At 40.9% G+C, this 26561-nt stretch overlaps 2 protein-coding genes across 4 annotated transcripts; both read left to right on the forward strand.

Moving 5' to 3' along the window:
- Positions 1-1636: 1636 nt before the first annotated feature.
- lrch2 (leucine-rich repeats and calponin homology (CH) domain containing 2) lies at positions 1637-19421 on the forward strand. Of its 3 annotated transcripts, XM_079565906.1 has the most exons (21): positions 1637-1977; positions 10317-10461; positions 10612-10738; positions 10819-10924; positions 12675-12811; positions 12925-13055; positions 13860-13947; positions 14019-14115; positions 14239-14336; positions 14419-14474; positions 14829-14933; positions 15385-15453; positions 15625-15684; positions 16261-16309; positions 16382-16516; positions 16660-16704; positions 16777-16837; positions 17215-17327; positions 17664-17801; positions 17891-17968; positions 19089-19421. In XM_079565906.1, exons 1-21 carry the CDS (start codon positions 1731-1733, stop codon positions 19203-19205), a joined length of 2202 nt encoding a protein of 733 aa, XP_079422032.1. In that variant the 5' UTR covers positions 1637-1730; the 3' UTR covers positions 19206-19421. The 3 variants fall into 3 exon arrangements, with proteins under 3 accessions (XP_079422032.1, XP_079422033.1, XP_079422034.1); XM_079565907.1 differs by lacking the exon at positions 16660-16704; XM_079565908.1 differs by lacking the exon at positions 15385-15453.
- A 2299-nt stretch (positions 19422-21720) lies between these two features.
- Positions 21721-26561, forward strand: il13ra2 (interleukin 13 receptor, alpha 2). Its single transcript, XM_079566490.1, has 9 exons — positions 21721-21884; positions 22109-22269; positions 22341-22497; positions 22563-22677; positions 24051-24232; positions 24301-24455; positions 25780-25924; positions 26126-26246; positions 26313-26561. The coding sequence occupies exons 1-9, from the start codon at positions 21821-21823 to the stop codon at positions 26380-26382; spliced, it is 1170 nt and encodes a 389-aa protein (XP_079422616.1). The 5' UTR covers positions 21721-21820; the 3' UTR covers positions 26383-26561.

Below are 26561 nucleotides of genomic sequence, written 5' to 3' on the forward strand. Positions count from 1 at the left end.
TCCTTCCCGGATGGTATGGGCATATTCTAAGATGACAATGCCAGGATTCATCTGGCTCATGTTGTGAAAGAATGGTTCAGACAGTACGAGACATCATTACACATGAATCTGCCTGTCTGGCAAGGGATATCAGTCGGGGCACCATGCCCTTGTTTGCTGCTCAAGCCAAACTCAAATGGACCCGTTCAATCAGATTAGTTTATTTACAGTCACGTGTTGTTCGCGAGCAGTGTCACTCTGGGGATGCGGAAGTCCCCTCAATAACACTCCATTGATGCTGCACAGAGGCTGATAGTTTGTGATTTCTAATTCTGTTAGAAATTTTGTCTAGTGCCAAACTGCTAATAAAACCGCAACAACGAGACACATCCTTCGCTGATTGGTTTACCCGCTGCCTGTTTGCACCACCTCAGAAATGCAGTTGATGCCACAGTCACCAGACTCAATTGGCACAACAGCAGTGAGCCTACATTTCAAGGATTGGCCACCACAGAATCCAGATCTTAACCCCAGTGACAATCTTTGGGATGTGCTGGAGAAGGCTATGCGCTACGCTCACACTCGCCCATCATCAATACAAGATCTCAGTGAAAAATGAATGCAACACTGGATCTTTTGACATCGCTGAACCGTATTAAAACACTATCACAGCAAATGTGTGCTGTGGTCACAGCTAAAGGTGGTCCCACCAAACATTGTGTGTGTGACCTTTGTTATTTGTGGCATCTTATAATAATTCATTTTAGAAATTTAGGATTTGGCACAAATCACACTAGGCAACGCATCACCACAACCTTTTTGAGGGCCCCTTTTGGCACTGGGGCCTACAGTAGGCTACCCTTTGTTCCCCCAGTCTTTTCTATGTCCTCAGTGCACTTTTGTAATAATCTGGCATGGCTTTTACAGCCTCAGGTAAAAAAGCCGCAAATTTGTCTTAGTAATTTCCCTTTATCCTCCTGACTGTAGTGCAGGAAAAAAAAAAACACTGGAGATATCCTCTTCAATCATACTCATGTGGGAAGTCCATTGACCTTCCTTTTGTTACAGCAGATCCTGTTTTGTCTTTGTATGCTCTGGAATGTTAGTGTATAGCACTGAATTAAGCAACATGTATTGGCTTTGCTTTGTTGTGCCTATTATGTTTCAGAAATGTGTGACACCTACCTGGTGCAATAAATGTGCACTGGAGTTGACCCTTGACAACAGCGCTGCAGTGTATTCAATCTATCACAGTGGTAAGCATTTTCCTATTGTGTCCATTACAATGCAATGCATCATGAATTGGTTTAGTCTTTTATTTGAAATATTCAAGTTTACTTAACAATAGGCTTGTAGGCAAGATGAGCATGGGTCAGGATATAATTTTTTTGCAAATTCAAGTCAATTTTCTGTAATCAGCTTTTGTGTTGGTATACCAATAGATTAGCTTTATAGAATCTCTCATTGTGTTATCAGGAGGATATCTCGTGCCATGCCAAGCACTTGGGGGTCCCTAATGGGAATATGGTAAGCAGGTGTAAAGCCCTAAAATGGCCTCCATACCATGCTTATCACAATTACCTCCACCCGCAGCAGCAGCAGTAACAGCAGCATCATCACCACCACCTCACAAGCCCATCCCCTAGCGCCCGTCCCCGGAATGAGCCGATAGTAGTCTGTGTTTGCGCATGGGCGGAGTGGCTGCCGCTGTGCGCTCTTATTATTGAAAGAGTAATTTCTTTTTTACGAAAATGGCGTCTAGTCAGGGAGGTGTGGGAGCTGTCCCGGCGCTACAAAGCCATCATTACACCACTGGACCTCACTGGAGTCCCGGTAACAGCCAGTACCCGCACCTCCAACAGCAGCAGCCCCACACGACGCGCAGCCTGGACCGTGCCCTGGAGGATGCCGCCTGCTCCGGGATCCTCAACCTCAGCGGGAGGAAGCTGAGGGAGTACCCGGGCATGAACTACGATCTCACGGACACGACACACGCAGGTGGGTTGGGTTAGCTATCTACAGTGGATCCTCAGACCACCGCGCGTCCTACAGAAACAGCTCCCTGATTTGTCTGATGCACCACGTCCGCATTGTGCACAGATAAATGTCTGCTTGTCAAGAAATGTGCATGACAGCACCATTAATGAGGAAACACTACACCCCTTTATCGCCCTTGTAAATTCACATTCGGTTTATTGAGCCGTCGTTTACCTCAAATCATTGTGTTTTAATGCTGGTGTACATTGGTAGACGTTAACAGGCTTTAGTAGTGCTCCCCATGAGACATGAATGAGACGCCAGGCGCACCCAAGTCAGGCGCTGTGCAGCGGTTTTGGACTGCGAGCTGCAGTTCATTTGGCATCGGGAAGCTTGAGCAGAATATGAATGAACCTAGAACCACGTTTCCCATCACTATAGCATTTGAATGAGAAAATAATAGCCGACCTTTTTAATGATTTTTTTTTCCTCCATTTTTTTTTTTTTTTTTTGCATTTGGCATATTTGGCACATGCAGACAAAAGATGCATGGTAGCTGCCTCACTCGCTCCCTGCCTATATAATCTGTCATAGGGAGGGAGACAGATTTTGATTTGTGCATTGACGTTGCCTCTGCCTGCCCTCCTTCTGTCTGAGAGGTGCTAATGGGAAGGCCTAATGGTGCCCTTTGCTGTGCTTATAGGTCAGCAGTAGGTTGCTACGATGGTAAGTCATTTGTTATTGCTGCACAAGGTGATTTAATTGTGAAAGACAACACACATTCCTGGTGGGTGTTGGTAATTTAGTACTTTCACTTGTTTTTAGTATTTAAGATAGTTTTTCTTTTGTGTTCAGACTCATAACCCATCCATGATGCTTGATGATTGTCTTTAACAGAGGTGTCCACAAACCATATGGTGATGCAATTTGTCATGGACGCTTATTAACAAGCCAGTGATTTGTCTCGGAATACCAGCTATATCATCGCATAGGCTACTTACCATCTTCTATGCAATTTAAACACTAAGGTGCTTTCGAGATATTTTAGTAAATCAATGTTCCAAATTAGCTTCAACCCATCATTTGAGCATTGCATTCAAGGCTCATAAGAAGTGCACTGTTGTATTTGTTATAACAGCGTATTGCATTTTATTGTTCTCATGAGCACTAGTATTGTTGAAGCCTTTCAAGGGGAAATGGATAAGACAGGAAGTGAATGTGAACTATTTCTGGACCGCTGCGTTGAATTTGCAACTTGGAGCCACATGACCACGTCTCTTTTAAAGAAAGTCTGCCTAGATCTGTCATGCTTGTTGCATAATACATCAGACAAGCTCTTCAAACGCATAAAGAAAAAGCATAAAATTGTTCCTTTTCCTGAGTTCCTTCCTATGTCTGGACTCGTGCGCCGTGGCAAATGCATCAACTGTCATCATTGTGCTTTTCCGTTCCAAAGCTGTGCCAGAGGGATGTCGCACCTTCCCACATGCGCGAAGGCAGATCTGACACTTTGCAGTATCACTATATAACATCTGTTGGGACAGCCATGAGACACAATCATGAATAGTAGCGTTGCAATAACTAATTGGATTAGTTGTGGCCAGCCGACTATTAAAATACTTATTGACTAATTTGGAAATTGATTTATAAATGATGTATTATTTACAAACGTTATCTTCACTTGATGGCTATATACAGTGCTATTAATATGACCAAGATGATAATTAATTGCAACTCTTGATTAGTAATGAGTGGTTAGAATGTCAAAACCGTCCCTTTTACATTACACCACTGGCTTGTATTGCTTCTTGTTTGACTAATAGCTCTATGTGGAGAGTGCGGGGCCTGCTCTCACATTGGTGTCTGTTTGCACGGTGCCACTGGCAGTTTGGCTTCAGCCACATTGAGTTCCCATGGGAAAGTGCTGAGCTTTTGAGTGCTGGTCCGGACCTTAGAAAGAGAAACCTGGACAGATGTTCAAGTTCAGCGTGCCTCAGCCAGCCATTAAGTCTCCAACCCCAGGGGAACTTTTGCCAAGCGTAGGGATTTTTTTTATTTAGGTACTGGTAATTGTTATTTAAAGGGACTATATAGAGTTTTCAAATGTTTAAATTATGTATTTTCCTCCCCCTACATGTTCCAGCAATGTCCTAAGGTGTAGAATGAGCCTAGACTCATTTACCACAACTGCCTCTAAAATCCTGCACTGTCTCTCAAAAAGTTGTTGCCATCATGCACGAGCTTAATATAGAAGGTGCAGTTACACGTATGACCTGAGGTGGCAGTAGTGAGTATAAAATGGCCAACTTGCATCTAGCCCTTTTAAACTATGTAATAAATCATCATTATTTCATTCTTGTAATATGTTCCTTTGTAAACTAGTATGAGCATAAACACAAAGTCTCGAGCAGTGGTTCTTAACAGTCATGTCGGGAGCTAAAGGTGGGTCGTGTGATTGTTTTCAGTGGTCATAGGCTTTTGCTAAAAAAAACAAAAACAATGTTAAGTTGTTTTTGATTGTTGTTCTGTGATAATCACTGCACAAATCAACTGATCTCTGCAAGACAATACTGCATTTTGATATTTTACACTAACAGTTATTAGCTCATGTTTTGTTGAATACTTCTTTTTCGGGTTGGGGGTTGCCATGAAAGGTTGTTTTCAAGCTTCGCCAGTTGGGAACCACTGGTCCAGTGAGCTAGCAAGTTCAATAGGAGAACAAAGAAAAGAAAAGACATGCAATTTTGCCACCATCTGAATGTAAACATGTTTTACTCACATCTAAAATTCCATCCGAGTGCAGGTCTGCTCTTGTTATTAGCTCACACAGGCGGGAACATGAACATGGTTTCTTCATCTTTCATAAGTTGTCAGATTTCTCTTTAGGTCTTGTTGATAGAGACTGAAGGCCATTCATTCAGACAAGGACACATGTGTTTGACATTGTAGCCGTTATTTCAACGCTCATTTGTCCTTCTTGAAACAACACTAAAAAGTTGGCCTCATTTTGCATTTTTTGTCAAATAAAGCATCAGTCAAATTGGTGTGTTTCAGTGTAGAGGCTTGTCTATTAAAGAAATATCAAAATTCCTTTCTGATGTTTCGTCCCTTAGGCCTCCCTTTAATGTGCAAGTGCAAGTCTAGACAAGACAAAGACAAACGTGCTGTTGCAAGAAACTCAGAACGCCTTGATACACTTTGGAACCATTTTCTCATGATATTGGCTGAGCTGTAGGTACAATGCTATTTCATTGACATCAATCATTTTATTATCCATAATACAGTTGTCTGACATATTGCTACATGTACCATATGAAGTCTGTTTGTCGAATGCTCAACAATATGCTTTAGTAAGCAAGTCTTTCATATAAGTCTCGTTGCATCATTTTCCAATAGGAATGTTAATGATGTTTGCTGAGTAAATTCAACAGGAGCTTGCCCTCTCTTTGGATACGCCGACAAACCCTTACGAAAAGTCTCTCCTTCTGACCTTGTCCTCCTAAGCTCTTTCCTGTCATTGATTAATAAGGTTTTTTAAAGTCAGAGCAGGATCCAAAATGACCTTCCCAAAATTCACCGAGCGTATACGAGGTAGGGCTGGCATGAGCAGACAGCAGTTACTACAGGTTCAACTGTTGGGTTTTGGCATTCATCTTTGTTGTTATGCTTTGTTTTTTTTTCTCAATTATCTAGTCTTGCTTTCACAAGCCACAAAGAATCTGCCACAGTAACTAAAATAAAATCTGCATCATTTTTAATAGCTTTAATGGGGTTCCCAGACTACAGAGCCGGTACATAAATAGAGTAGGGGTTCTCATACCTTTTGGGACAGGGACCTAAAATGTCCTCCACACCCAATTAGTTCAATGTTGCATTTAATTCAGGTGTTTACAACCATACGTAAGAGCAAATTTAATTTAAGATGTGTTGTTTTGAGTGATTATGTTATTATGTTATTTGAATAGCTGTTACATCACTAATCATTTAAAGAGGGGGTATTATGCTTTTTTCAATCACATAGCACCAGTCTATAGCACACTACAATAATGACGAAACCTTCTGTTGGTCTGTAAATAAATTAGAATAACTGCCTTGTATAAATTGCTCTCCCAAAATGGCTGTAGCAAATGTCTTGAAATAGGCCTCTGTCTCTTTAAGAACTCTGACCCTTTCCGACACGCCCCCTCCACACGCTGTCTGTGGCATCAGTGGGGAGGGGGTTCTGCTGAGGAGCAGTGGTTGGTTACTCGGCTGGTCGGGGGCGTCTCCAGGAGGTGGGGGCGTTCCTAGGAGGACTCAGGCAAACCTATCCCTAAAATGGCTGCCATCAGAGTTTTCACAGATTACTCAAAAATACGTGAATGTGCCAAGGCAACACTTCTGGCATGTTTTTAATGAGGGAATGACATAATAACATGATGTAAAGCTTGAAAAAGTGGATTTTGCATAATAGCCCCCTTTAAGAATACAGTTTGTCATTGTTATTGAAATCACATAATTATTAGGTCAATTCCTTATTTTTTTTCTTATTAGTTCCTTGACCCCACTTTGAGAGTCACTGGTAAAGAGGTTGTGCACTTGAATTATTATCTAAACAGAATCCTCAACGAGTCTGAGTGACTCAATGTTGACACTAATTTGGCTTCTGTTGCCAAACTTGCTGTACCGTTTTTTTTGCTTTCACATCATCTGAATACCGTCTATCCCGGAAACTCGGATGCAGACACAATCCATTCTGGGTTACCCCAGTTTTACATTTGTATTTGTAGTCTTTGTCATATTGGTAGAATTATTGGATATAGATAAATCCTTTATTTGGATTTTGTCTGAGCATTTGCCCTCTAGAGAACACTTAAGGAGTAAATGAGCCGTGAGGCCAATTTTCCATCACAGAAAACTAACTTCCCTTTGTCTTACTTAATTAAAAAAAATACACATGCGGCTGTTGAGGAGATTTAGAATTAAATATTTGCCGGACTGCTTTGACCAAGTGATCTTAGATTAGCTCTATTTTTATTACTTAGATTAACTCTTTCATGGTGCTCCTTCCTGTATTTCCACTATTGTTTACACAAAGCAGAAACGCTGGTGCACTGACAACGCTGATGTGACTCAGCAGCTATCTACAGTCTACAGTTTCAGTCCACAGCTTCTGCTTTTCTCCAACGTGATCCTGTGCGTGATGTCAGTGTGGGTCAGAGCTGTGACTGGGGTTTGAGAATGTGTAGCTAAACAAATACCCCTGACTCCAGGTCGTCTCTGTGTGCACACGGGCCGCATCAACTCCATTCCCGTCATCACATTTGTGAACTGTCAACAGTGAACTGCTGATTTGTTGACCCCCATAAGGCGTATTATGAGCCATAAGCTTTTCTGGACGGGATAATGATGTGCTAATGCTTTTAAGAGGTTTCCCCATGGGCAGCCACTCTTCCATATTACCAGAGCTGCTCTTCAAAACCCAATTATGAAACTGGACTATATCCTGTAAACTTGTTAAAAGCAGCATTTAGCAAGTGGCATAATCTGAAAACATGCCTCCTGACATACATGTCACTGTTGTCGGCAACAGTCTGCAGTGTTACGCTCCTTTTCGTACGTTGCCAACTGCAGTTAAAACTCAAAGAAGAAGTGGAAGAAGCAGGTCTGCATGTACAATGTGGGGACCAAGTGGACATGTTACGACACAAACACTTTACAGTTTAAATCATTTATAGAGTATATCATAATCAAAATAACGCAATTAAGCATTTGTGTAGTGCAATTACAAATAATGACTTGATAAACACTGACAATTTTCTGACCCACTTTTGGGCCCAGACCCAGTTGAGAACCAATATGCCTGTGAACCTCTATTCGGTGTTTAAGCAGCATTCATGTTTTAGGTTACATTCTTTTGTTACTTAAATATCCCATGCTCATCCCTAATGATATATATATATATATATATATATAATATATATAATAATTCTAACAACGCTGTTGAATATAGTCGTCACTCACTGTGTAAAATTAGCTGTGTAACTGCAGGGCTCTATTTGTAAGATAATGCTTTTGTGTGCAGCAGATCAGACTCCGCAGAGGCCTTGTCTGTTTGGCTTTGTACTCGTGCAGTTTAGGGCAACCACCAGCAGGTGACTGTGGCCCCACTGTAGCCCACAGATGGTGTTTGGCGCTGGGATGGAGGAGGGAGAGGAGCATGTGTGAAGTGACAGGCTGAAAATGACTGGCTCACCCACCCCCTGCTCCATCGACCCCTGACTCCTCCGTGCAGGACTGGTCCCTGTTGTGGGGCGGCTGAGAGGGGGTCGAGGGGTGTTGTCTAAATGCAGCTGGGTCTAAAGCCTCGGGGAAAGGCAGTATTTACTCTTAATGGGGAACAGCTATTGTCTGTGGCCTTTGCTTTGGTCTTTCCCCGTGCTGTATTTCAGTTTCTCTTAACCTCTCGACTTCTATTCCCCGTGAGCTTCCGCTTGGCCCAGTCTGCTCCTCGCTTCTGCTTTATCCACAGAGGTACAACAGTACACTAGTCTAAACATAGGGTCCACGATTATTCACTGTTTTGAAATGAAAAAGATGCTCTTCTCATTATAATGTGTTATAATTTCTATAATTGTTATAATAAAGTCATATTTTAATAAGGTTAACACTGAAGACGAAGTCAATGAGCAATGTGTCGAGAGCAAAATATTTGGCCATAAAATGAGTTGAACAATTATGCTATTTCTGACAATGTTTCTCACACCATTATCCACTGTTTGTTATTAGACCGTTTGAATTGCATGTTTTTTTTTTTTTTTTTTTTACCAACAACTCTACGTAGATAGCCATGTATGGTATTGGTGTGGTGGTGGTTACCTTTAGGCAAAATGGGAGCACCTTTTCATTGGCATTATAATTTAAAGCCTTTATCTGGGAGAGCTCAGCTCCTCTCGTTGGACCCTAATCATTGTGTCCTCCAGAGATAATCCTGAAGACAGGGTCATTTACTCACGCGCAGCACTGTTTACAGCCTCTCGATCAATACATGTTTGGCACTGATGATATGCATTGTTGGAGCCTTTATGCAAGACGCTGTTATTGTGATCACTTGTTATGTGAAAGGCTATTTGTATAACACTTTATTTATTTCTGTTTTTGAGTCACCTGAAGTCTGAAAATATGTTATTTTTTGTATTACTGTATATATATTTTTCTAAAGTAATAGGTCATGGTCCTACATCTGTATCGGTGTAATAACAAGACAAGAGCATGGTTCAAGAACTTTTAATCCAATAAATGTAATTAAATATAAGCATTAATAGTTTTTTTTTATTGGTGTTATATATTTGGTGTTTTCATTTGTGAGCCGGCTCACCTTTTCCCACAGCGTATTCGTAATTTTGCTGGGAGCAGGACAACACTAGCCAGGCCATAGCCATTCATAAACTCCGGTCAATTATAATTTCCCTACATGTTCGTCTGGGTCTGTTCTCAGTGGCCACGTTACATCGGTTGAATTTCAACCTACCATTCAGCGAGCGGGGGAGGCGGGTGTTGTAGGAAGAAGTCATTTGCGCCGCATTTGATGGTTGTAGTTTGGCAATGGCGGCGGATAGTAAAGGAAGTAAAGGAAGCTCTTCAATCCATTCTGGCTCGTTTCCCAAACATCCAAAAATTGTAATTGAAGCCTTGGAATACACAAGGAATGCCCCAAAAGTTATGATAGCTTGCTGCACTCACCCGGGCGTATTACACACATCATGACCAAACGCTAGCGAAAATCAGATCCAATCGTTTGAAAGGAGTTCACCCCTCCCACCTGATAACGGAGCTCAATTGTGAAGGTCCAGACCCTTGTACGAAACGCAATGAATACGAGGGTATGATAAAACCAGGCTTGAACAACACTGGCCCATCTTCTTTGTTTGCAAGCAGCTGATTTAATATAGTATGTTCTCTCCCAAATGCTTTATTTGATAACCCACTTCTAAAATTGCATTGTTTATGTGTCAGCGTTTTTACAACATTGCACAGTGTAATCTGGCTTGGTCCGCAGTGTGCATTTCAATAGGTCAGTGATTGTCAAACTTTCCACGTCATAGAATATTTGACCGTCCAAGTACCATCAGGCCGAGATCAAGTTCAAATCATAAATGAATAAAGTCTAAAAGTGCAGTGTATCAGGGTATTTTTCCATGATCACACACATTGACTTGCCACTCCTCACTAATAGCATAACACGCATATACAAAGCAATTGGACTGCAAGTGTAGTCAGGTCCAACACACAAGCTTACACAACTATATTGATAATTCAAAATGTATGGGGACTCATATCTTAATTTAGGACCAATTTCATATGTTCTCTTTGTTTTGCAGATCTGTCCAAGAACCGTCTGACAGAAATCCCCCCTGAAGTGTGTTTGTTCGCGCCTCTCGAGTCACTCAACCTCTACCATAACTGCATCAAATGTATCCCAGAAGCCATTATCAACCTGCAGATGCTTACTTATTTAGACGTCAGGTCAGTCTGCAACTTTATTGATCCAAGCCAGAACTAGAATGATTATGTTGAGGAGGTTATTGATGATGTTTATTGATTTTCCATGATGTTACAGCCACTGCTCTGTTAATATTAGTTGATATTACATGCAATATGATGTGTCTTTTGCAGCCGAAACCTTCTAACAGTTTTGCCAAAGTTCCTGTTCAATCTCCCTCTCAAAGTCCTGCTTGTGAGCAACAATAAACTGGTGTCCATTCCAGATGAGATCGGCAAGTCCAAAGACCTAATGGAGCTGGTATAGAAACTAAATTACTTAAATAGATGTTACTTGAATTGTAGTGTGACTCATTTCTAACTCTCTGTCTCCCTCTTTAGGACATTAGCTGTAATGAGATCCAGGTTCTTCCAGCTCAAGTTGGGAGGCTTCTGGCCTTACGGGAACTGAACATCAGGAAGAACTGTCTCCACATGTTACCAGAAGGTCAGTCTATACGCATAAAGTTGAAATAGATTTACAAAAGTCTAGTGACAGAACATTAACTGAAATATAAGCATTTATTTTCACTGCTACGCCGACGATACCCAGCTCTACATCTCCACCAAATCCATCAGCCCGGTTATCCTCTCCACTATCACTGACTGCATCTCCGATATCAAAACCTGGATGGACAATAACTTTCTCAAACTCAACAGCAATAAAACAGAACTCCCCCCAAATCTCTCCTCCCCTCTGTCCAGAACTTTACCCTCCTCATCGACGGCCACAGTGTCTCCCCCTCTGTGCGCAACCTCGGATGGACTGCACCCTCTCATACCCAACACACATCAACCACATCACTAAAACATCCTTCTTCCACCTCCGCAACAGCCCTCCGCCCCTCCCTTACCCAGTCTACAGTTGAAATCCTCATCCACGCATTCATCACTTCCAGACTCGACTACTGTAATAGCCTCCTCTACGGACTTCCCACCACTCATCTCCAAAAACTACAATACATCCATCCTGCTGCCCACCTCCTCACCCACACCCTTCCTCCAGCAGCTCCACTGGCTCCCTGTTCAATATCATATTCAATACAAGCTAACCGCCGGACCTTGGGAGACCGAGCCTTCGCCATCGCCGCCCCCACCCTTTGGAACTCACTCCCAAAGCCCATTAGAAACACAGACTCACTACCAACCTTTAAATCAGTACTCAAAACCCACCTGTTCAAACTAGCTTTTCCTCAAACCCCTTTTATTTTTATTATTTTGGGTTTTGTTTTGTTTTATCCCCCATGTAAAGCGTCTTTGAGTTTTAAAAAGCACTATACAAGTTTGATGTATTATTATTATTATTATTATTATTTTATGACAGATGTTTTCAGCATTGAAAAATACCTCATAAATGTACAAACAAACATGTGCTTTTGCTGTGAACGGCTCAGCTCTCCAAAGACATGACTATACTTGTATTTACCGGGAGTGGGTACGTCTCCAGCTCGTTTCCGTGGAGATGTGACTAAAGGCAGCAGAATTTGCGATTTAAACAGGTTAGTTTAGTTTATTGGTTTATTTGGTCGGGACAGTGCATTTTAATGAACAAGCCACATCGGATTGTAGCCTTGGGCTAATTTCCATCTGTCGTCCCCCATGCGCACTCTCAAACACACTCTCATTCATCCTTGCCTATTGTACATGTTTTTAGTGGTAGGGGAAACCGGAGTACCCGGAGGAAATCTACACAGACACGGGGAGAAAATGCAAACTCCACACAGAAAGGCCCCGTCCCTGGTGGGAATTGAACCTTCTAGCTGTGAAGCACGAGCGCTAACCACTGTACTACCATGCCTCATCCAAATCATTCTTTGATCACCCACTGCAGCAATAGCATTTTCTGTGTCGAGCTGCTCATTGTTTTGTAATAATGGCAACAGTATAGACCAAAGTGTTACGCAGTGTGCCTTTAAGTTTATGATGTTAGTTATATATTTGTTACAGGACATTTCCCGCTTTTCATTCAGTAAACCTAGAAACTGGGATTGTAGACAATGGAGTCTCTGGTTGTCTTCTTTAGAAGCCTCAACACACTCACGTCACTGCCCGGTGACATGCCAATATATGCAAAAATTAACTGTTCTGTGGTAGATCAGATACACTGACATAGACCATTCACTCACAGCAATACCGGGCATGTATTTCCATGTGTTACAGTAAAAGCTGCTCATTTGAATAATGTTTTTGTCTGTTAGAGCTGGCAGACCTCCCGCTGATTCGACTGGACTTTTCCTGCAATAAGATCACAGAGATTCCACCAACATACAGGAAACTCAGGCAACTGCAGGACATAGTTTTAGACAACAACCCTATGCAGTCCCCACCTGCCCAAGTGAGTGTTCAGCCAGAGAATCACCTTATTCAATTTCGGTGTTTGCAAAGGACAAGCTACATTTTGTAACGATTAATGGTGAACTTCACTTAGTTTGCATTGTATGTTTTCAGATTTGTCTCAAAGGTAAAGTGCATATATTCAAGTACCTGAACATCCAGGCATGTCGCATGGACAAGAAGCCCGACACGTTAGACCTGCCTACGCTGAGCAAACGCTGCCTTCCCCAGCCCCTCACCGACAGGTATTTCTAAACTAAAGTTCCTGTCTATTAGATACGTATATGATCTCAGCTAGTCTACGCATTCAGTGTTCTGATCTTGTGAGTTATTACCAAAAATGTCCACCCTAGTCCCTAACCGCCATTCACTATATAGACCCACACTATATACGTCATTCACTATATAGACCCGCACTATATACAGTAGTAGACCAGTGGTCCCCAACCTTTTTCCTTGATGCCCCCTGCACATACCCCTATCTATATACTCACCCGTCGCCGGTGGGACAGTCATGTGGAGGCCGCGCGCAGTGCCATTGGCTCTGGGAAATAAAATGCCGTCAACCTATGAAGCTTTTTTCCGCACGAGATATGCCCTATCCCACGTAATCATTGACAGAGAAAGTGCATATGTCACACTTCTGTCGAGTGTGTTGGGAAAACGTTAAATACCACCGGCACCGCCCAACCCGGAAACCGCAAAGGCTTTTGCATTTTTTATTATAAGATTGGTAGTACATACCATAATCATTTATATATTTCATTAACATTTTTTTGCAAACAAACAATTTGGTAGAAGTGGTTTGTGATCCCCCAAAGAATGATCTGTACAGTGCATTAATATAAGACATATAAAGTTAACGGAGTCCAATAACATAATTTGCTGAGGCAGCGGCTTTGTCTGCCACGCAAAGGCATTCATTTATTTGATCTCTCACTTATTTTAAAATATGTAATGGATGCGACCTCAGGCAAAGTTCTTTTGGCTCCTATACCTCCGCAGTACATGATTTATAATTGAATTTGTTTTGTGCCGTCTGTTTCCAGCATAGAAGATTTCTATCCGAGTAAGAACCACGGGCCTGACTCTGGAATAGGTAGTGACAATGGAGACAAGAGGCTTTCAACGACAGAGGTCAGACTTCATATTTGGAATTTAACAAAGACTTTTTTTTGCTGGATCTTGACCTGTCTCTGTTTCTGTAGCCCTCGGACGATGACACAGTCAGTCTCCACTCTCAGATTTCAGAGACGGCCCGTGCTGATGCTCTCTCTCTGCTCTCCAAAATGGACTCTTGCAAAGGTTATCCACAATAAGTATCACCTTTAGACTTTGAAAGCAATAGACAAAGACAAAGGGGCTTATTGAATCAAGTGCCTAAAATGTGACGTTTATGTGAACGCGGATGCTTCCTCCCTCTATCAGATCAGGATCTCTATGACTTTATAGAGCCCAACCCGGACGACGATCCTGCTCTGTCAGAGAGCAATGGGCACCACAACAGTCATGTGTCTTGTGTAAAGGTGAGTGGAAGCACTGCACACTCAATTCACCCACAGAGCTTCATTACTTATTAGCTTCATTATTATGTGGTTTGTGTTTCAGGAATTGGAGAAAGTCCTAAACATGTCTCACCAAAGCAAAGATAAAGACGAATCAGGGTAAGCTCCTGTTTTCAATATATTTATATTTCTGTTACCACCAATACATTGCACTTGAAAAACACATAGGAAAATAACCAAAAAGTATTAGATTTGTGATTAACAAGACTGCTGAAGTAATTAAAAAATGACATGAATCTCAGAACATTGTTTCTAAAAGGTCTAAACTAGAGTGTTTTGTACATAATAAGATCTAGACACGGGATATTTATAGCAGCTTTTACAATTTGGTAATAAATGTAGTCTTTGATACGATTGCGATTAATCTTGCGGCCCCATAAAAACATCATATTTAGTGGTTTGTGTAGTCGTGTAGTTGCACCGCTGTACTAAATGTGTTTGATGTCGGTGCAGTTCAGACAAAGAGCAGCTGGCAGAGGAGGAAGATGATGACCTGAAGGAAGTCTTGGATCTGAGGAAGATCGCGGTCCAACTTTTACAGCAGGAACAGCAGAACAGGTTTGTGGTCCTGATACTCAAACAAACGAGTCTCATGCTTCTCTCAATGTCTCGACTATCTTCTCTTTCTGAGCGCAGTTTGACATAATGATCGGTATTTCATCGATGTTTACTGGATCTATGTTAATGTAGAGCTACTGTATCTAAGCCAATGCAAATATACTCGTGACCCACAATCGAAATAGGAAATACTCATTGTCATACTTATTAATTCATTTGGTTGAGTAAGAGACTTTGCCGTATATGTTTTATTTTTTGTTATTGATTAATATATCTGATCTGAAATGGGTCACTTATAAAGCCAAAGGGAATGCAGCTTAAACCTGTCTCTTACTGCTCACTTCCTTACTCCTACTTTGTTATTTATCATGACAATTTCTCTCTGATTACATAAAAAAACTTTTTTTTTTCCTACTTCTGCTTCTGCTGCAATCGCTTTCTACTCCACTAGGAGACGCTCCTTAATTTGCAGAGCTGAGAGTCTTATCCACAGACGGAGGGTGACCGGCCGAGCACACAGGTAGACGGAGCTGGAGAAATACTACAGCAATTAAATACATGCACAACACTGAGTAAATAACAAACCGTTCTTTTTTTTGAGGATATTAGTCTTGAACACGACTCACACAACATTTACTAATCATCACTGATCAACAAAACAAGTAAACTACATGTCTTTGATTTTATGCAGATTCTTGAGTCACTCTGGATCCAGCAGCAAGTCCAGGCCTCCGATTCAGGCTGCACGCAGGTTTGTATTTTCCACGACAATACAAGGAGCTGATTTTTCACTGTAAATGCTATATTAGCGTAATTTTAGATTTGAAATGCATTTAATTTGTTGGAACAAAATTCAAAACATACTTTCGGCTTCTAATTTTGAAATAATGTCCGCCATTGATGATATCGAGCAAATGGGACGTCTGAAACATTTAGAAAGATCAAGTCCGGTCAATCAAAACAGTTTTCTTTCATTCTTAATTAACTGTGACTGTATGAATGTGTATACGTAGTTTCAAGTTCAGGAGCTCCATCCTTTTCCAAGTAGCTTTCCAAACCTAACATTATAATTAGGTGAATTTGATGACTTTCTTGGCAAAGCAACTCCTATTTATCAACTCACATTTATAGATCGATTATTGTTTAGCACAATGTGTGAATATATAGGTAAATATCATAATCTCAAGTGTCTTTAAAACAGAAGAAGCTCTAAGCTGTTTTATTTTTGTAAATGTAGATCACAGATAAAAAATGGTTGGACATCAGTTATGTAAAGTACATCATGTTGCCTGATGATGTTATATTTGTGTATTTGTATGTATTTTAGTGCATCCCTTGATGAAGGGACCAGTGGAGCATCACCACTGAGTGGACAGGTAAAATATTTACTTAATTAGAATAAAATATAAAAATATTGTGTGCATTTATTGTATTCTTTTTTTTGTCAGCCCTCTACGTCCTGCTCCTTTGACGGCAGCTTGAAATCAGACAGTGACTCTGAGCCTAAATGGTCCGACGTGTCAGTCCTCTGCCAAAACGATGAGCGCCTCATGAGGAAGTACCTGAGAAAAGACTATTTAAAAGTATGAATCATTTTAGCATGAGTGATGTACTGTTTGTTGTCTGTAGCTAAAACTCAGAAATGTACATACATAACAAACTGCCTCTTAAGTCTTACGCAACAAGAGAACTGTGTATTTAATAATTACTTTTATTTATTTAACAGTACAAGTGTCCGAGTGCACAAAAAAATGGGAATGATGACAGTGAAGTAAGTTTTCAAGCTTCTAACTCCACAGCTGTACATTTAATGTTGTTTTTACTTATTGCTTTTTGTGTGCAGGAGAGTTTGTGCAACGCAAATGAAAACACCCTGACAGTGTTTGGGCTAAAGCCAAGATCAGGTCAGTTCCAACTTCACCCTATTATACTGTCATTGGTTAATATATTAGATGTGAAAGCACATGTTGCTCTCATCGTTTTGCTTAATCACAAACACGGAATTTTACACATGAATGACGTGCCCCCTAGGGCCAGTTCAAATTAAGCCTTCATAAATATTCTGTAATGCAGTTTGCTCTTCTTTTGAAATGGAGCACTTTCTGTGATTGATTGTATTGTAAAATGAAAAATCAAGAAGTTTACAAGGTGAAAGGACCATATTTAGGAAAGGAAATCCACCTAGTGACCTGAAAGTGACCTTTTTGCTTTTCTGCTTCCTCTCTGTCTAAGCGTACTAGCGTTCTGATTTATTGAAATTGTACTTGATTTAACCTCACAGCCTTCACCAGAGCAAGCAAACAGGAGATAACGTCGAGTGACCCCAGTTTCACCATGAGGAGGAAGATGGAGCACCTTAGGGAGGAACTGGAGCAGATCGCTCTCTTACGACAGGTCAGATATCTCTTGATATATCTGTCATTTTATTTTGTTGTATGTGATTTTAAAAATATGTATAATCTGCAGCATATATTTAAAATTGCATTGTAAAATCACATCTATTGTCTTTTAGTCCAATTGGCGACAATCTTTTCGAAAAATTTAAGAAAAAGTTCAACCAGCTTACAAAACAGACATTTGTCTAGCTCCTCACAGTCTACTGCTCTGATCCACAAAGCAGATCGTGAGACCAGACAATGTGAAAACTTTCAATTGTATGTCATTATACGTTTAAAAAGCTCACATGCCTAGACACGATGCATAGATCATGGCCTTTCTTTGTCCTGACAGAACATCGAGTTTCGGCTGAAGGTGCTGCTCCCTGATGACGTGGGCGCGGCTCTAATGGATGGGGTCGTCCTGTGTCATTTGGCCAATCACATCAGTCCTCGGTGTGTCGCCAGCATTCACGTGCCCTCACCTGCTGTGGTAAACATAACCAGCATCGTTCCTAGTCACGCTGTTAATGCAAACGTTTTTCCTTTTTGCAATTTCTCAAGTTGTGACTTCATTTTTAGCCCAAGCTCAGTATGGCAAAGTGCCGGAGGAATGTGGAGAACTTCTTGGATGCCTGCAAAAAGTTGGGTGTCCCACAGGTAAGTAGTAAGAACAAACTCTAAAAGCATCTTTAAGCACTGAACAGCTGAGTGCTTTAGTGGTAACAAGTTTTGGGCTTGGCTCTGCTGTGTCAGAAATACAATAACCATTTGAAGAAATGTTCGGTACCTTAGGCATAGGCGTTGCTCTGTACTTTCGTGTGTTAGTTGATCAAAACACATTTAATTATCTTACCAACGTGATACTTCAACGAAGTGTTTACTGTGTGTATAATGTATTCACTATAATCTGACCGTTGCCTTAGCTAGGCCTGTCACGATAACAAATTTGAAGTTCGATATATTTAGGCAGGAAAGTATCGCGATAAACGATATTATTGACTCTATTGATACTAGATACTGTCAACTCTCAGGCATTAAAATGACAGTAACCCTTTGTTCTAAAAGTGCATCATCATATCCTAAAATACCACACAAGCTGTAATAAACAACTCACTTTGCATTAGTTAGAAATCAACGTTTTACTAAGAAGAAATAGGGGGAAATGCTTTTAAATGTATAGACGATAAATATCGAGCCCAAAAATATATCGTTTATCTGTTATTTATTGAACGATAAGTCGATATAGTAATTATCGTGACAGCCTTAGCTAGCCTTAGCTCAAGCTATCATCAGTAGCACCAGTGCAAATTTAAAATGTTTCAATGTTGGATGTCAAGAATAACAGTTTCCTCGATGGATAAGACACTATGGGGGTCATTTATCAAGTATTTGGTCACTTGCTAAATGGTGACTATTAGTAAAAGTGGAGCAAACTGCATGAATAATTTAAATTTGCATCACAGTTAAATCAGGTGCAACAGGCCTACAAAAAGCACATCCCGTTTTCCAGCTTGCACTTGCTATTTAACACTTGTCTTGATAAATGACCCCATTTCTCATGATTTGCAGACAGTTTCCAAAACACTAAGCGCACATGAAGCAGAAAGTTATCTCATCATAGATATTGATTGAACCGTGTGTTTTGTTCCCCTGTGTGTTGTGTCTGTTCGGAGTGTTCAGGTAAAAATGTTCCCTCTTTCTCACTTTTGAGTTAAGAACTGCACTGCACTGTCCTATTATTGAGGAAAAACTGCAACTTGCCGTCTCCATGTTTTAGGACAAGCTGTGCCTGCCCCATCACATCTTAGAGGAGCGCGGCCTGGTGAAGGTGGGGGTGACGGTCCAGGCTTTATTGGAGCTGCCCGCCCCGAGGACCGCGCTGGCTGCTATGTGACACTGACCATGACTGTAGTCTTTAGACCGAGCCCCCACAGCCCGTTGCCCCTGTCCCAACTTGAGAGGGTCCAGGGAGCTCTTTGGCGAGGACCCAGAGCTCTGTGTGTGTGTGTACGTGCGGAGCTTATCTGACAGATTCGGGATATCAGACGCTCCCCTGTCTCTGAAATGACGTCAGTGCAGCCCATGCCCTTCCTCCTGTCCCCTGTCCCGCTTTGGGGCAAATGTCCGTGTGCTTGTGTGTGTGGACTCCATACTAAGTGCACATAGGAGGGTCTAAAACAAGGCCTGCCCTGTACTGTATATCTCTCCAACATGCTCAGTGATTATTGAGCCTGCAAGTGCCAGAACTGCTGTGGTGACGACATGGGACTCAAACTCCAACTAAAGCAACATCACATAAAAGAACCTTGACAATGTTTTTGCAGATTTCTTCAGATGTTGCCACAAAAGGTGCCAACATGTTTTCGATGTGTTTTCTTGTTTTTTTTTATTTATTTATTTTACTCTCTAATGAACAAAACTGTATGCATCACAGATAGGATGACATTTGACCACTGTGAGCAACGTGCACAGCTGAGGCCAAACTCTTGTAGCTTTTATTTATACTTCTTTTGAGTTTTAAAATGTATTCTGCTGTAAGTCTACCACGCTGGACTGCTCTGGGTTACCCGGTACTGTATATAGTCATGTCAATCAGACATGCTCCATGCTGTGGTTTGTTTCTATTGTATCAGGGAATCTAACTGATTTGTTTATTTGTACATTTGTTTCATATTTATGCTTCACGTCTTTTGACTGTAGCGCGGAGTTTCACGGTGTAACATAACATTTTCCATATCTCAAAGTGATATTTGGAAGGCGTCACAGAAATTCCCTTTACACAGAACATTTTCCATTTTAACAAGTTGTGATTGTAATGGTGTAGCTTTACCCCATATGAAAGGTTAACTCGGACTCTGCCCTAAAGGTGTGCATATTTGTTGGTATTATTTAGGCATTATCTGTGGTCACACCTCTGGAAATGAAACATTATAATTTCGCACATACACGTTCCAATGTCCACGATGTAGCTACAACTACAACAAGGCTATTATTACAACGACATGCTGATCCAAACATCTGACTGTGATGCACTGTGCCTTAAACGTGCTTGATTTCACTTTCTTAAATTTGTCCACTTTTTCGGCATCTGTTTTGTAAAATATTTAATATTGAACCTAAACCTGTGTCAGCACCGAAGAACTTCAGTTTATTATTTTCCTCAACAATTTAATTTGTGTTAATAATGTTTATGGTTATCACAGATGATGTTTTGTTTGGAAATAAAAGTGCTGGAAACTGGGCTTCCAATGCAATGGAATAATGCTGCCTTAATGTAACCAGTAAAATCTAACATGATGTAAAGTCCATCTTTATAACATTTAATGTTTCAATTAAGTTAATGATTTGGCTTTTATGGTCTCAAGTTGGTAAAAAAAAAGCTTGTAGTGTGTGTCGCTTTGCACATGGATATCTGTTTTAATGCTGAAGGATCTTTCAGACTCGACACTTTTCATTTTTGTGTTATATTTATCTGCACCAATATGTGGGAAATATGAAACAATCAATGAATTGTTCAACTGTAATAAAAGATGATCAATATGTGTTCATTTAGGCCATTCTCAGATCTTCCTCTTCAGCACCTTTTCTGTGATTTTTCTTGTTTCAACTTTCAATTTCTTTGAAGTGAGTTTAGACCATAAAACACCGCTGCTCGATCACAACAGTTTTATTGTGTACAGTAATATTGCAATTAGTTTTTATTTAATTGAAAATGTGCTCCAGAGCGAGTATTTATTATTTTAAGACACACCTTGGAAACTTGCCTCTAAGTATGACTGAGACAATGGATTCTTCATTGAGGCCATGACACAACTGCCTTTGGGATGTTTGTAAAGTAAACGACAGTGTGGCATGTCTTTATGCAAAACTGCCAGGACAATTTTTTGTATTTCAGACTGGATGCATGCAAGAACCACAAAGCTGTACATATCATGTGTAATAATAAGACTTTCTTAACAGCAACAACAACATGGCACTATTAAATAAAGTTGATTCTTTGCAGTGCTATTTGTCTGTTTTATTCCGCCTTTCCTATTTAAATATATGTGCGTCAGACTCCTGGTATGTAAATCAATTTAAGGCCCTTTAACCGCTGAATCAATGGCCTTTCAACTGATAGTGTTCCTCTGAATCCAAACAAATAGGCCTGTCTAAACAAATTACAGGCTCTTCACGTTACTCATGACGTATAGGCTTTTTTTTTTGTTTCATTTATCACTGCTCAATAGCGTCCTCCTCGGTCCTCACTACTGCTCTGTTGCAGAAACGTACGTGCCAATGAACTTACGGCTCAGGCTGGTGGCACATCAGTTCCACAGAACTCTCGTGGCACTGCCTGGAAATTCACAGGGGACTCGTCCAATAAGTCATCGCTCGCAGCGTGTCCCATAAACTCTTCTTCACGGATAGCGCTCTCACGCTCCGGTTTTTTTTGTATTTTTCTTTTTTTGGTGGAATTATTATCTGAGATTATTCCGTATTTTTTGTGCGTTGCAGCCGCGTCTCTTGATGGCGGGAAAGAGTTCTCTCACGCTGGTGTTTTTTTGTATTTTGAAGTTAGTCCACTGCAAAGGTTGGTGTTGCTGCTCTGCTGAACATCATTAATTGCCTGTTACTGTGCGTTTGTGTCCTGAACGTGGACTGTGCGCAGCAGAAGTTGCATGACAGCCCTTGGCCAGAATATGGAGATGATGTTAACAGATTCTATGCAAAATAATGTGGAGGAATATCTCCACATTCTTTGGAGATATATTCTCTAAAGCGAAATGTTAAGATTTCCTCTGCTTTTGATTGCAGTGGACCCTCCTCGGGACTTGGTCATAACAGACCCGGGGCACTTGGGAAACCTGGAGATCCACTGGAGCTCCTCTCAGGAGCACATCAGAATGAAGGAGCTTGGCCAGTGCTCAGTGAAATATGAGCTTCACTACTATGACAGCTACAGCAGCAGCTGGACTGTAAGTGTTCAGCCAATAATACACATGATTATTTACCCTCTGTTCTGTAAATGTCATGTTTTACTTGACAGAGTATCAGGACATCCCAGACTTCATTCAGGGCACAGTTTGATCTGGCACAAGAAGTGAAAGTGTGTGTTTACACTCTCATCTCTGGAGAGTGTGCAGGAGGAACCACTGCTAAAAGCAAAAACTGCACTGAAGTAACTGAAAAGCCAGACAGGGCAGGTCAGCACACGACCTCACACCATCAGTCATTGGTTTGCATCACTTTTGATAAGCGTTCTCTACAGGTGTGGATGGCATCCAGGACCTGACGTGTGTGTATTATAACATGGAGCACATGGTCTGCAGGTGGAAGAGAAGCTCAAAGATGCCGGTGCGATCTCAAGCGGCGCTGCATTACTGGTCAGTGCTTTCAGGTTGTCATATCTTTGAGTGTGGAAACTTTAGCGCTGCTCAAGTGGCTACTGATCATTTCAATCATATAATGCCGTATTTATACTTTATTGTAATCATAATTAACTGAGTAGAATTTCTGATAAAAATTAACCCTAACCCCAAACCTGGGATGTGTATTCTGTGTATTCTGCTGTTGTGTTCTTGGGCAAGACGCTTCACCCACCGTGAATGGGTGAATGGCTCCAATAGAAACATACAAACATAAATGTGTCAGGTCATAGGCACAGGTGTGTACAGTAGCCAAAATATTTACTCAAGTAAGAGTAATGTTACCCAAGTACAAGTAAAGTAATGACCCAAACAATTACTCACATAAGAGTGAAAAAGCACTTGCAGAAAATGTAACTGGAGCACTGTCATTTAGGCAGTACTCAAGTGAGTACCGAGTAGCGGTTTGAGTGAAAAAGTCTGATTTATTTTCACTGACCCCATAAATTGTGTGAAACAAAACATAATATCATATGGATGTCTTAAGTAAGTTCCAAAGTAATCCAAGAAAATGGCAGGAAAAGACTAAATAATTCTCAAGAATAAGCAGCACGAGACGATCTACATCTAGTTTATAGATCAAATTGAAGCATTTGTCGCTTAAATATTTACTAACAGTGGAAAAAGTGAGTTAAATTTTCTTAATGTAATGCATTGTTGCATTTGTTGTAAATATGTAACCAACTTAATTGTTTAGTAAGACACCAAGGACTAAACTATGTTACTGTAGCAACCACATTATTATTTAAGTATATGAATAGGGGGTGGGAGTAAACAAGCTTGTCTTCTTCCCACTCCTATTCGAGCTAGAATGTTATTTTTTATTTAATTTTTTCGCTTTTGTGCCTGTGTTTACGTGTGTCAAATCAAAAGATGTACTTGAGTAAATGTAACTGAGTACTACCGGCCTCTGGTCAAAGGTCAGATCAGTTCCAGTAATAATTGAACTGTGCTTATGTTTTTTGAATTATTACTCAATTGAGCCTGTAGTTAGAATTAATTATAGTTTTACACCAGTGAATCTATCTATTTTTAGTGACACATCAGAGAAAAATAAGTCACTTTTTTCAGTAAAACCTTAACTTTGCTCTCATGAAAAGGGTCAAAAGTATCATATGCAAATCGGGCCACTGTATTATCTCTTTTAGCCACAGGTGGTTGCAGAACATTTGGCTTGTTACATTATGGACCATTGAGTGTATTCAAATGTATTCTCCAGGAAAGCTCCATTGAGATTAACCATCTCTTTTACAAGGATGTCCTGCCCAGAATGAGCAGCAGTGCGCACAAATGTAGACAAATCATGTTACAATGTGCTGTGTTTTTTACAGGCACAGAGGGCTGGCACATGCAAAAGAGTGTCCACGCTATGTTATTTCAGAAGGCTTCAGGAGCGGCTGTAACTTCTCTGGGACAGAACTACCCACTTTCTCGGACATTAACCTGTGTGTGAACGCCTCCGCAGCCCGTCCCGTGAGAGCCTTGTACTCCTCCTTGCAGATCCAGAACATTGGTAACAAACAGACTGTGGGACATGACCTGCTGACATTACCTCACGGAAACTTACTTATTGTGTTTCAGTCAAGCCTAAAGCGATTGGAGAGGTACATGTGGAGACAGGTGCAGACGGGCAGCTGAGGGTTCTCTGGGACAGTCCAAGTGGGAGGATACCCCAGCACTGTCTGCAGTGGGAGGTCCAAGAAAGGAGAGAGAGCCATGATGGCGAACAGACTATGGTACCATTTCATGTATTAAAGGGATATTTCAGGATTTTTGACATAGGGCCTCACTTCCTAGTTATTTTAAATTCATGCAGTCCTTCATTCAGTGCTAGGCTAGCGCATGTCTATGGTAACTAGTAGCCTGCATTAAAAACAGTGTGACCCAAGCACAGTTCACCTGAGGTGAATAAATGTCTGTGTTTGCTGAATAATTTTTGAATTATGACCATTTTGCATTTAAAAGAACTTATATTTGAGCAGCATCAGCTTCCTGGTTGTAAACTACACAGCGACGGAGTTACCGGATCTACAGTAGTTTGTTTACCTGCGGCCGGCATTACTACACGTGGAAATCACAAAGGAGCTTTCTACAAATCAGATATGGCAACGTTTGGAGGACTACCTGATGATGTTGATGAGGTTATTAATGCAGGCCACTAGTTAGTATAGACATGCACTAGCCAAGTATCACTAAACTCTTCAAATATAAGGACTGCATGAATTAAAGAAAAACATCAACAGCACTCTGGGAATCCTGAAATATCCTTTTAAAATCCTCACAATGGAAGAAAATGTAACATGCACTAAAAGGACCTTTCTATAAAACCTTGGTGCAATAATTTATAATTCATCAAACCGCAAAGCATAATGAGTTAGGTGGACAGGAAGTCGTAAAATAATAGTAGGCTTGAGTGTATTTTCCGACAGTGATGTAGCAGCTCAATGGCTCATAGATAAAAACATTGTGACTAATGCATTTCTTCACGACGCGCTTCTAAACAACTTGTCACTCTTGTTTAGTACAGTTTTTCTCAATTGATGAGACATTGTTCTTTCACTGCACTAAGCTACCGGGAAAACACAACTCTTATTCTTCATAACTTTGATTCATGGTTTGCATTACATTTTTACAAGAAAACGCAGTGTTTCATTATTACTTGTGGAAAATTTCACAGAATCATTGTTGTCACCCAGCAACAGAAAATCCAAACAATAATAACTTTGTACAATAGTGTCAGCGGCCACAAAAGGTCTTGTATGACCTGTTATAATTATACTTATCTATAATTATCTAAAGGGCACACAACAGGTGTGGCATTTTTACTGTTAGTTCTACAATGGTTGAAGTAAAGGCTACATCAATGCACTGATGAGAAATGGTATTACCGCTAGTTACATTTTGGGTTGAATCCTATCAGTCTTGTTATCAATAATACTTATGTTGTAATGAGCAAGTAATGAGTCATGAGAAGTATGATGAATTCTTCTGATAATTATTGTGCCACTCAATTTTCAGACAAACTAAACTCTAGTCTATGCTTGTTTTTTTTCCTCCTAGCGGCAGAGTACCTCCACAGAAACAGCTTTGACGTTGTCTCTCCCAGATAATGAGACCAGCTGCCTGAGTGTCCGGTCCATGCTGAATAAGTACTGTGCTGCGAGGAGTCTGTGGAGTGACTGGAGCCCACCTGTGTGCTACCCAGGTATACACCCCACTGTTGTTACATCCAAATGACATTAGCACCTCTGTGTCTGTCGTGTGGCTCAAGGGCAGAGGTGCAGCACTTCCGCACGGTGTGAGCTCAGTCCTCTTCCCTCTTCCTTTGTTCCAAAACCATTTTCTTTCTGGAAATTACTCAACCAAATGTAAACACTTTAGCTACTTGACATGTTCTGTATTCCAGAGAAGACGGATTCGACATCAGCACCAAGATGGGACATGTTACCTGAGTACATGTATATCACTGTCATCGTCATCGTTGCTGTGCTGGTGCTGGGTTTGTGCCTGTGGACTGCCGTCACTTTGTAAGCTATACAGTATTGATGTACAAAATATGAAGACGCAGTGAGTGAGTTGTGCTTTAATTTCAGGAGACGGTTGAGACAAGTGAAGACAAGGGACTCCTCATTCAGCAGCCTGTTTGACAAGAGCTTAGCTTAGCTTTTACCAGGGGTTCGGCACAATTGAAAATCAAGATTCTGCAGCTCACAGTGATTTAATGAAGAGTAGACCATTTGATTGCCAGACTTGCCATTTTTTACTATTTTATTCTACTTGTATGTTCACATCCGGATTACAGTATGTAACTGCCAGGATTTTTGTTGAGTATAGTGCCATTA

This window comes from Gobius niger (genome assembly GCF_951799975.1).
Source record: "Gobius niger genome assembly, chromosome: 11".
Lineage (NCBI taxonomy): Eukaryota > Metazoa > Chordata > Actinopteri > Gobiiformes > Gobiidae > Gobius > Gobius niger.

Bases quoted from the DNA above. Each gene is read 5' to 3' on its own strand.
- lrch2 (XM_079565906.1), top strand. From the start codon at position 1,731: ATGGCGTCTAGTCAGGGAGGTGTGGGAGCTGTCCCGGCGCTACAAAGC. The intron at 1,978-10,316 runs GTGGGTTGGGTT...TTTGTTTTGCAG, and splicing joins CACGGACACGACACACGCAG to ATCTGTCCAAGAACCGTCTG. The intron at 17,802-17,890 runs GTAAACATAACC...CTTCATTTTTAG, and splicing joins ACGTGCCCTCACCTGCTGTG to CCCAAGCTCAGTATGGCAAA.
- il13ra2 (XM_079566490.1), top strand. From the start codon at position 21,821: ATGGCGGGAAAGAGTTCTCTCACGCTGGTGTTTTTTTGTATTTTGAAG. The intron at 22,270-22,340 runs GTAAGTGTTCAG...TTTACTTGACAG, and splicing joins GCTACAGCAGCAGCTGGACT to AGTATCAGGACATCCCAGAC. The intron at 22,498-22,562 runs GTCAGCACACGA...CGTTCTCTACAG, and splicing joins TGAAAAGCCAGACAGGGCAG to GTGTGGATGGCATCCAGGAC.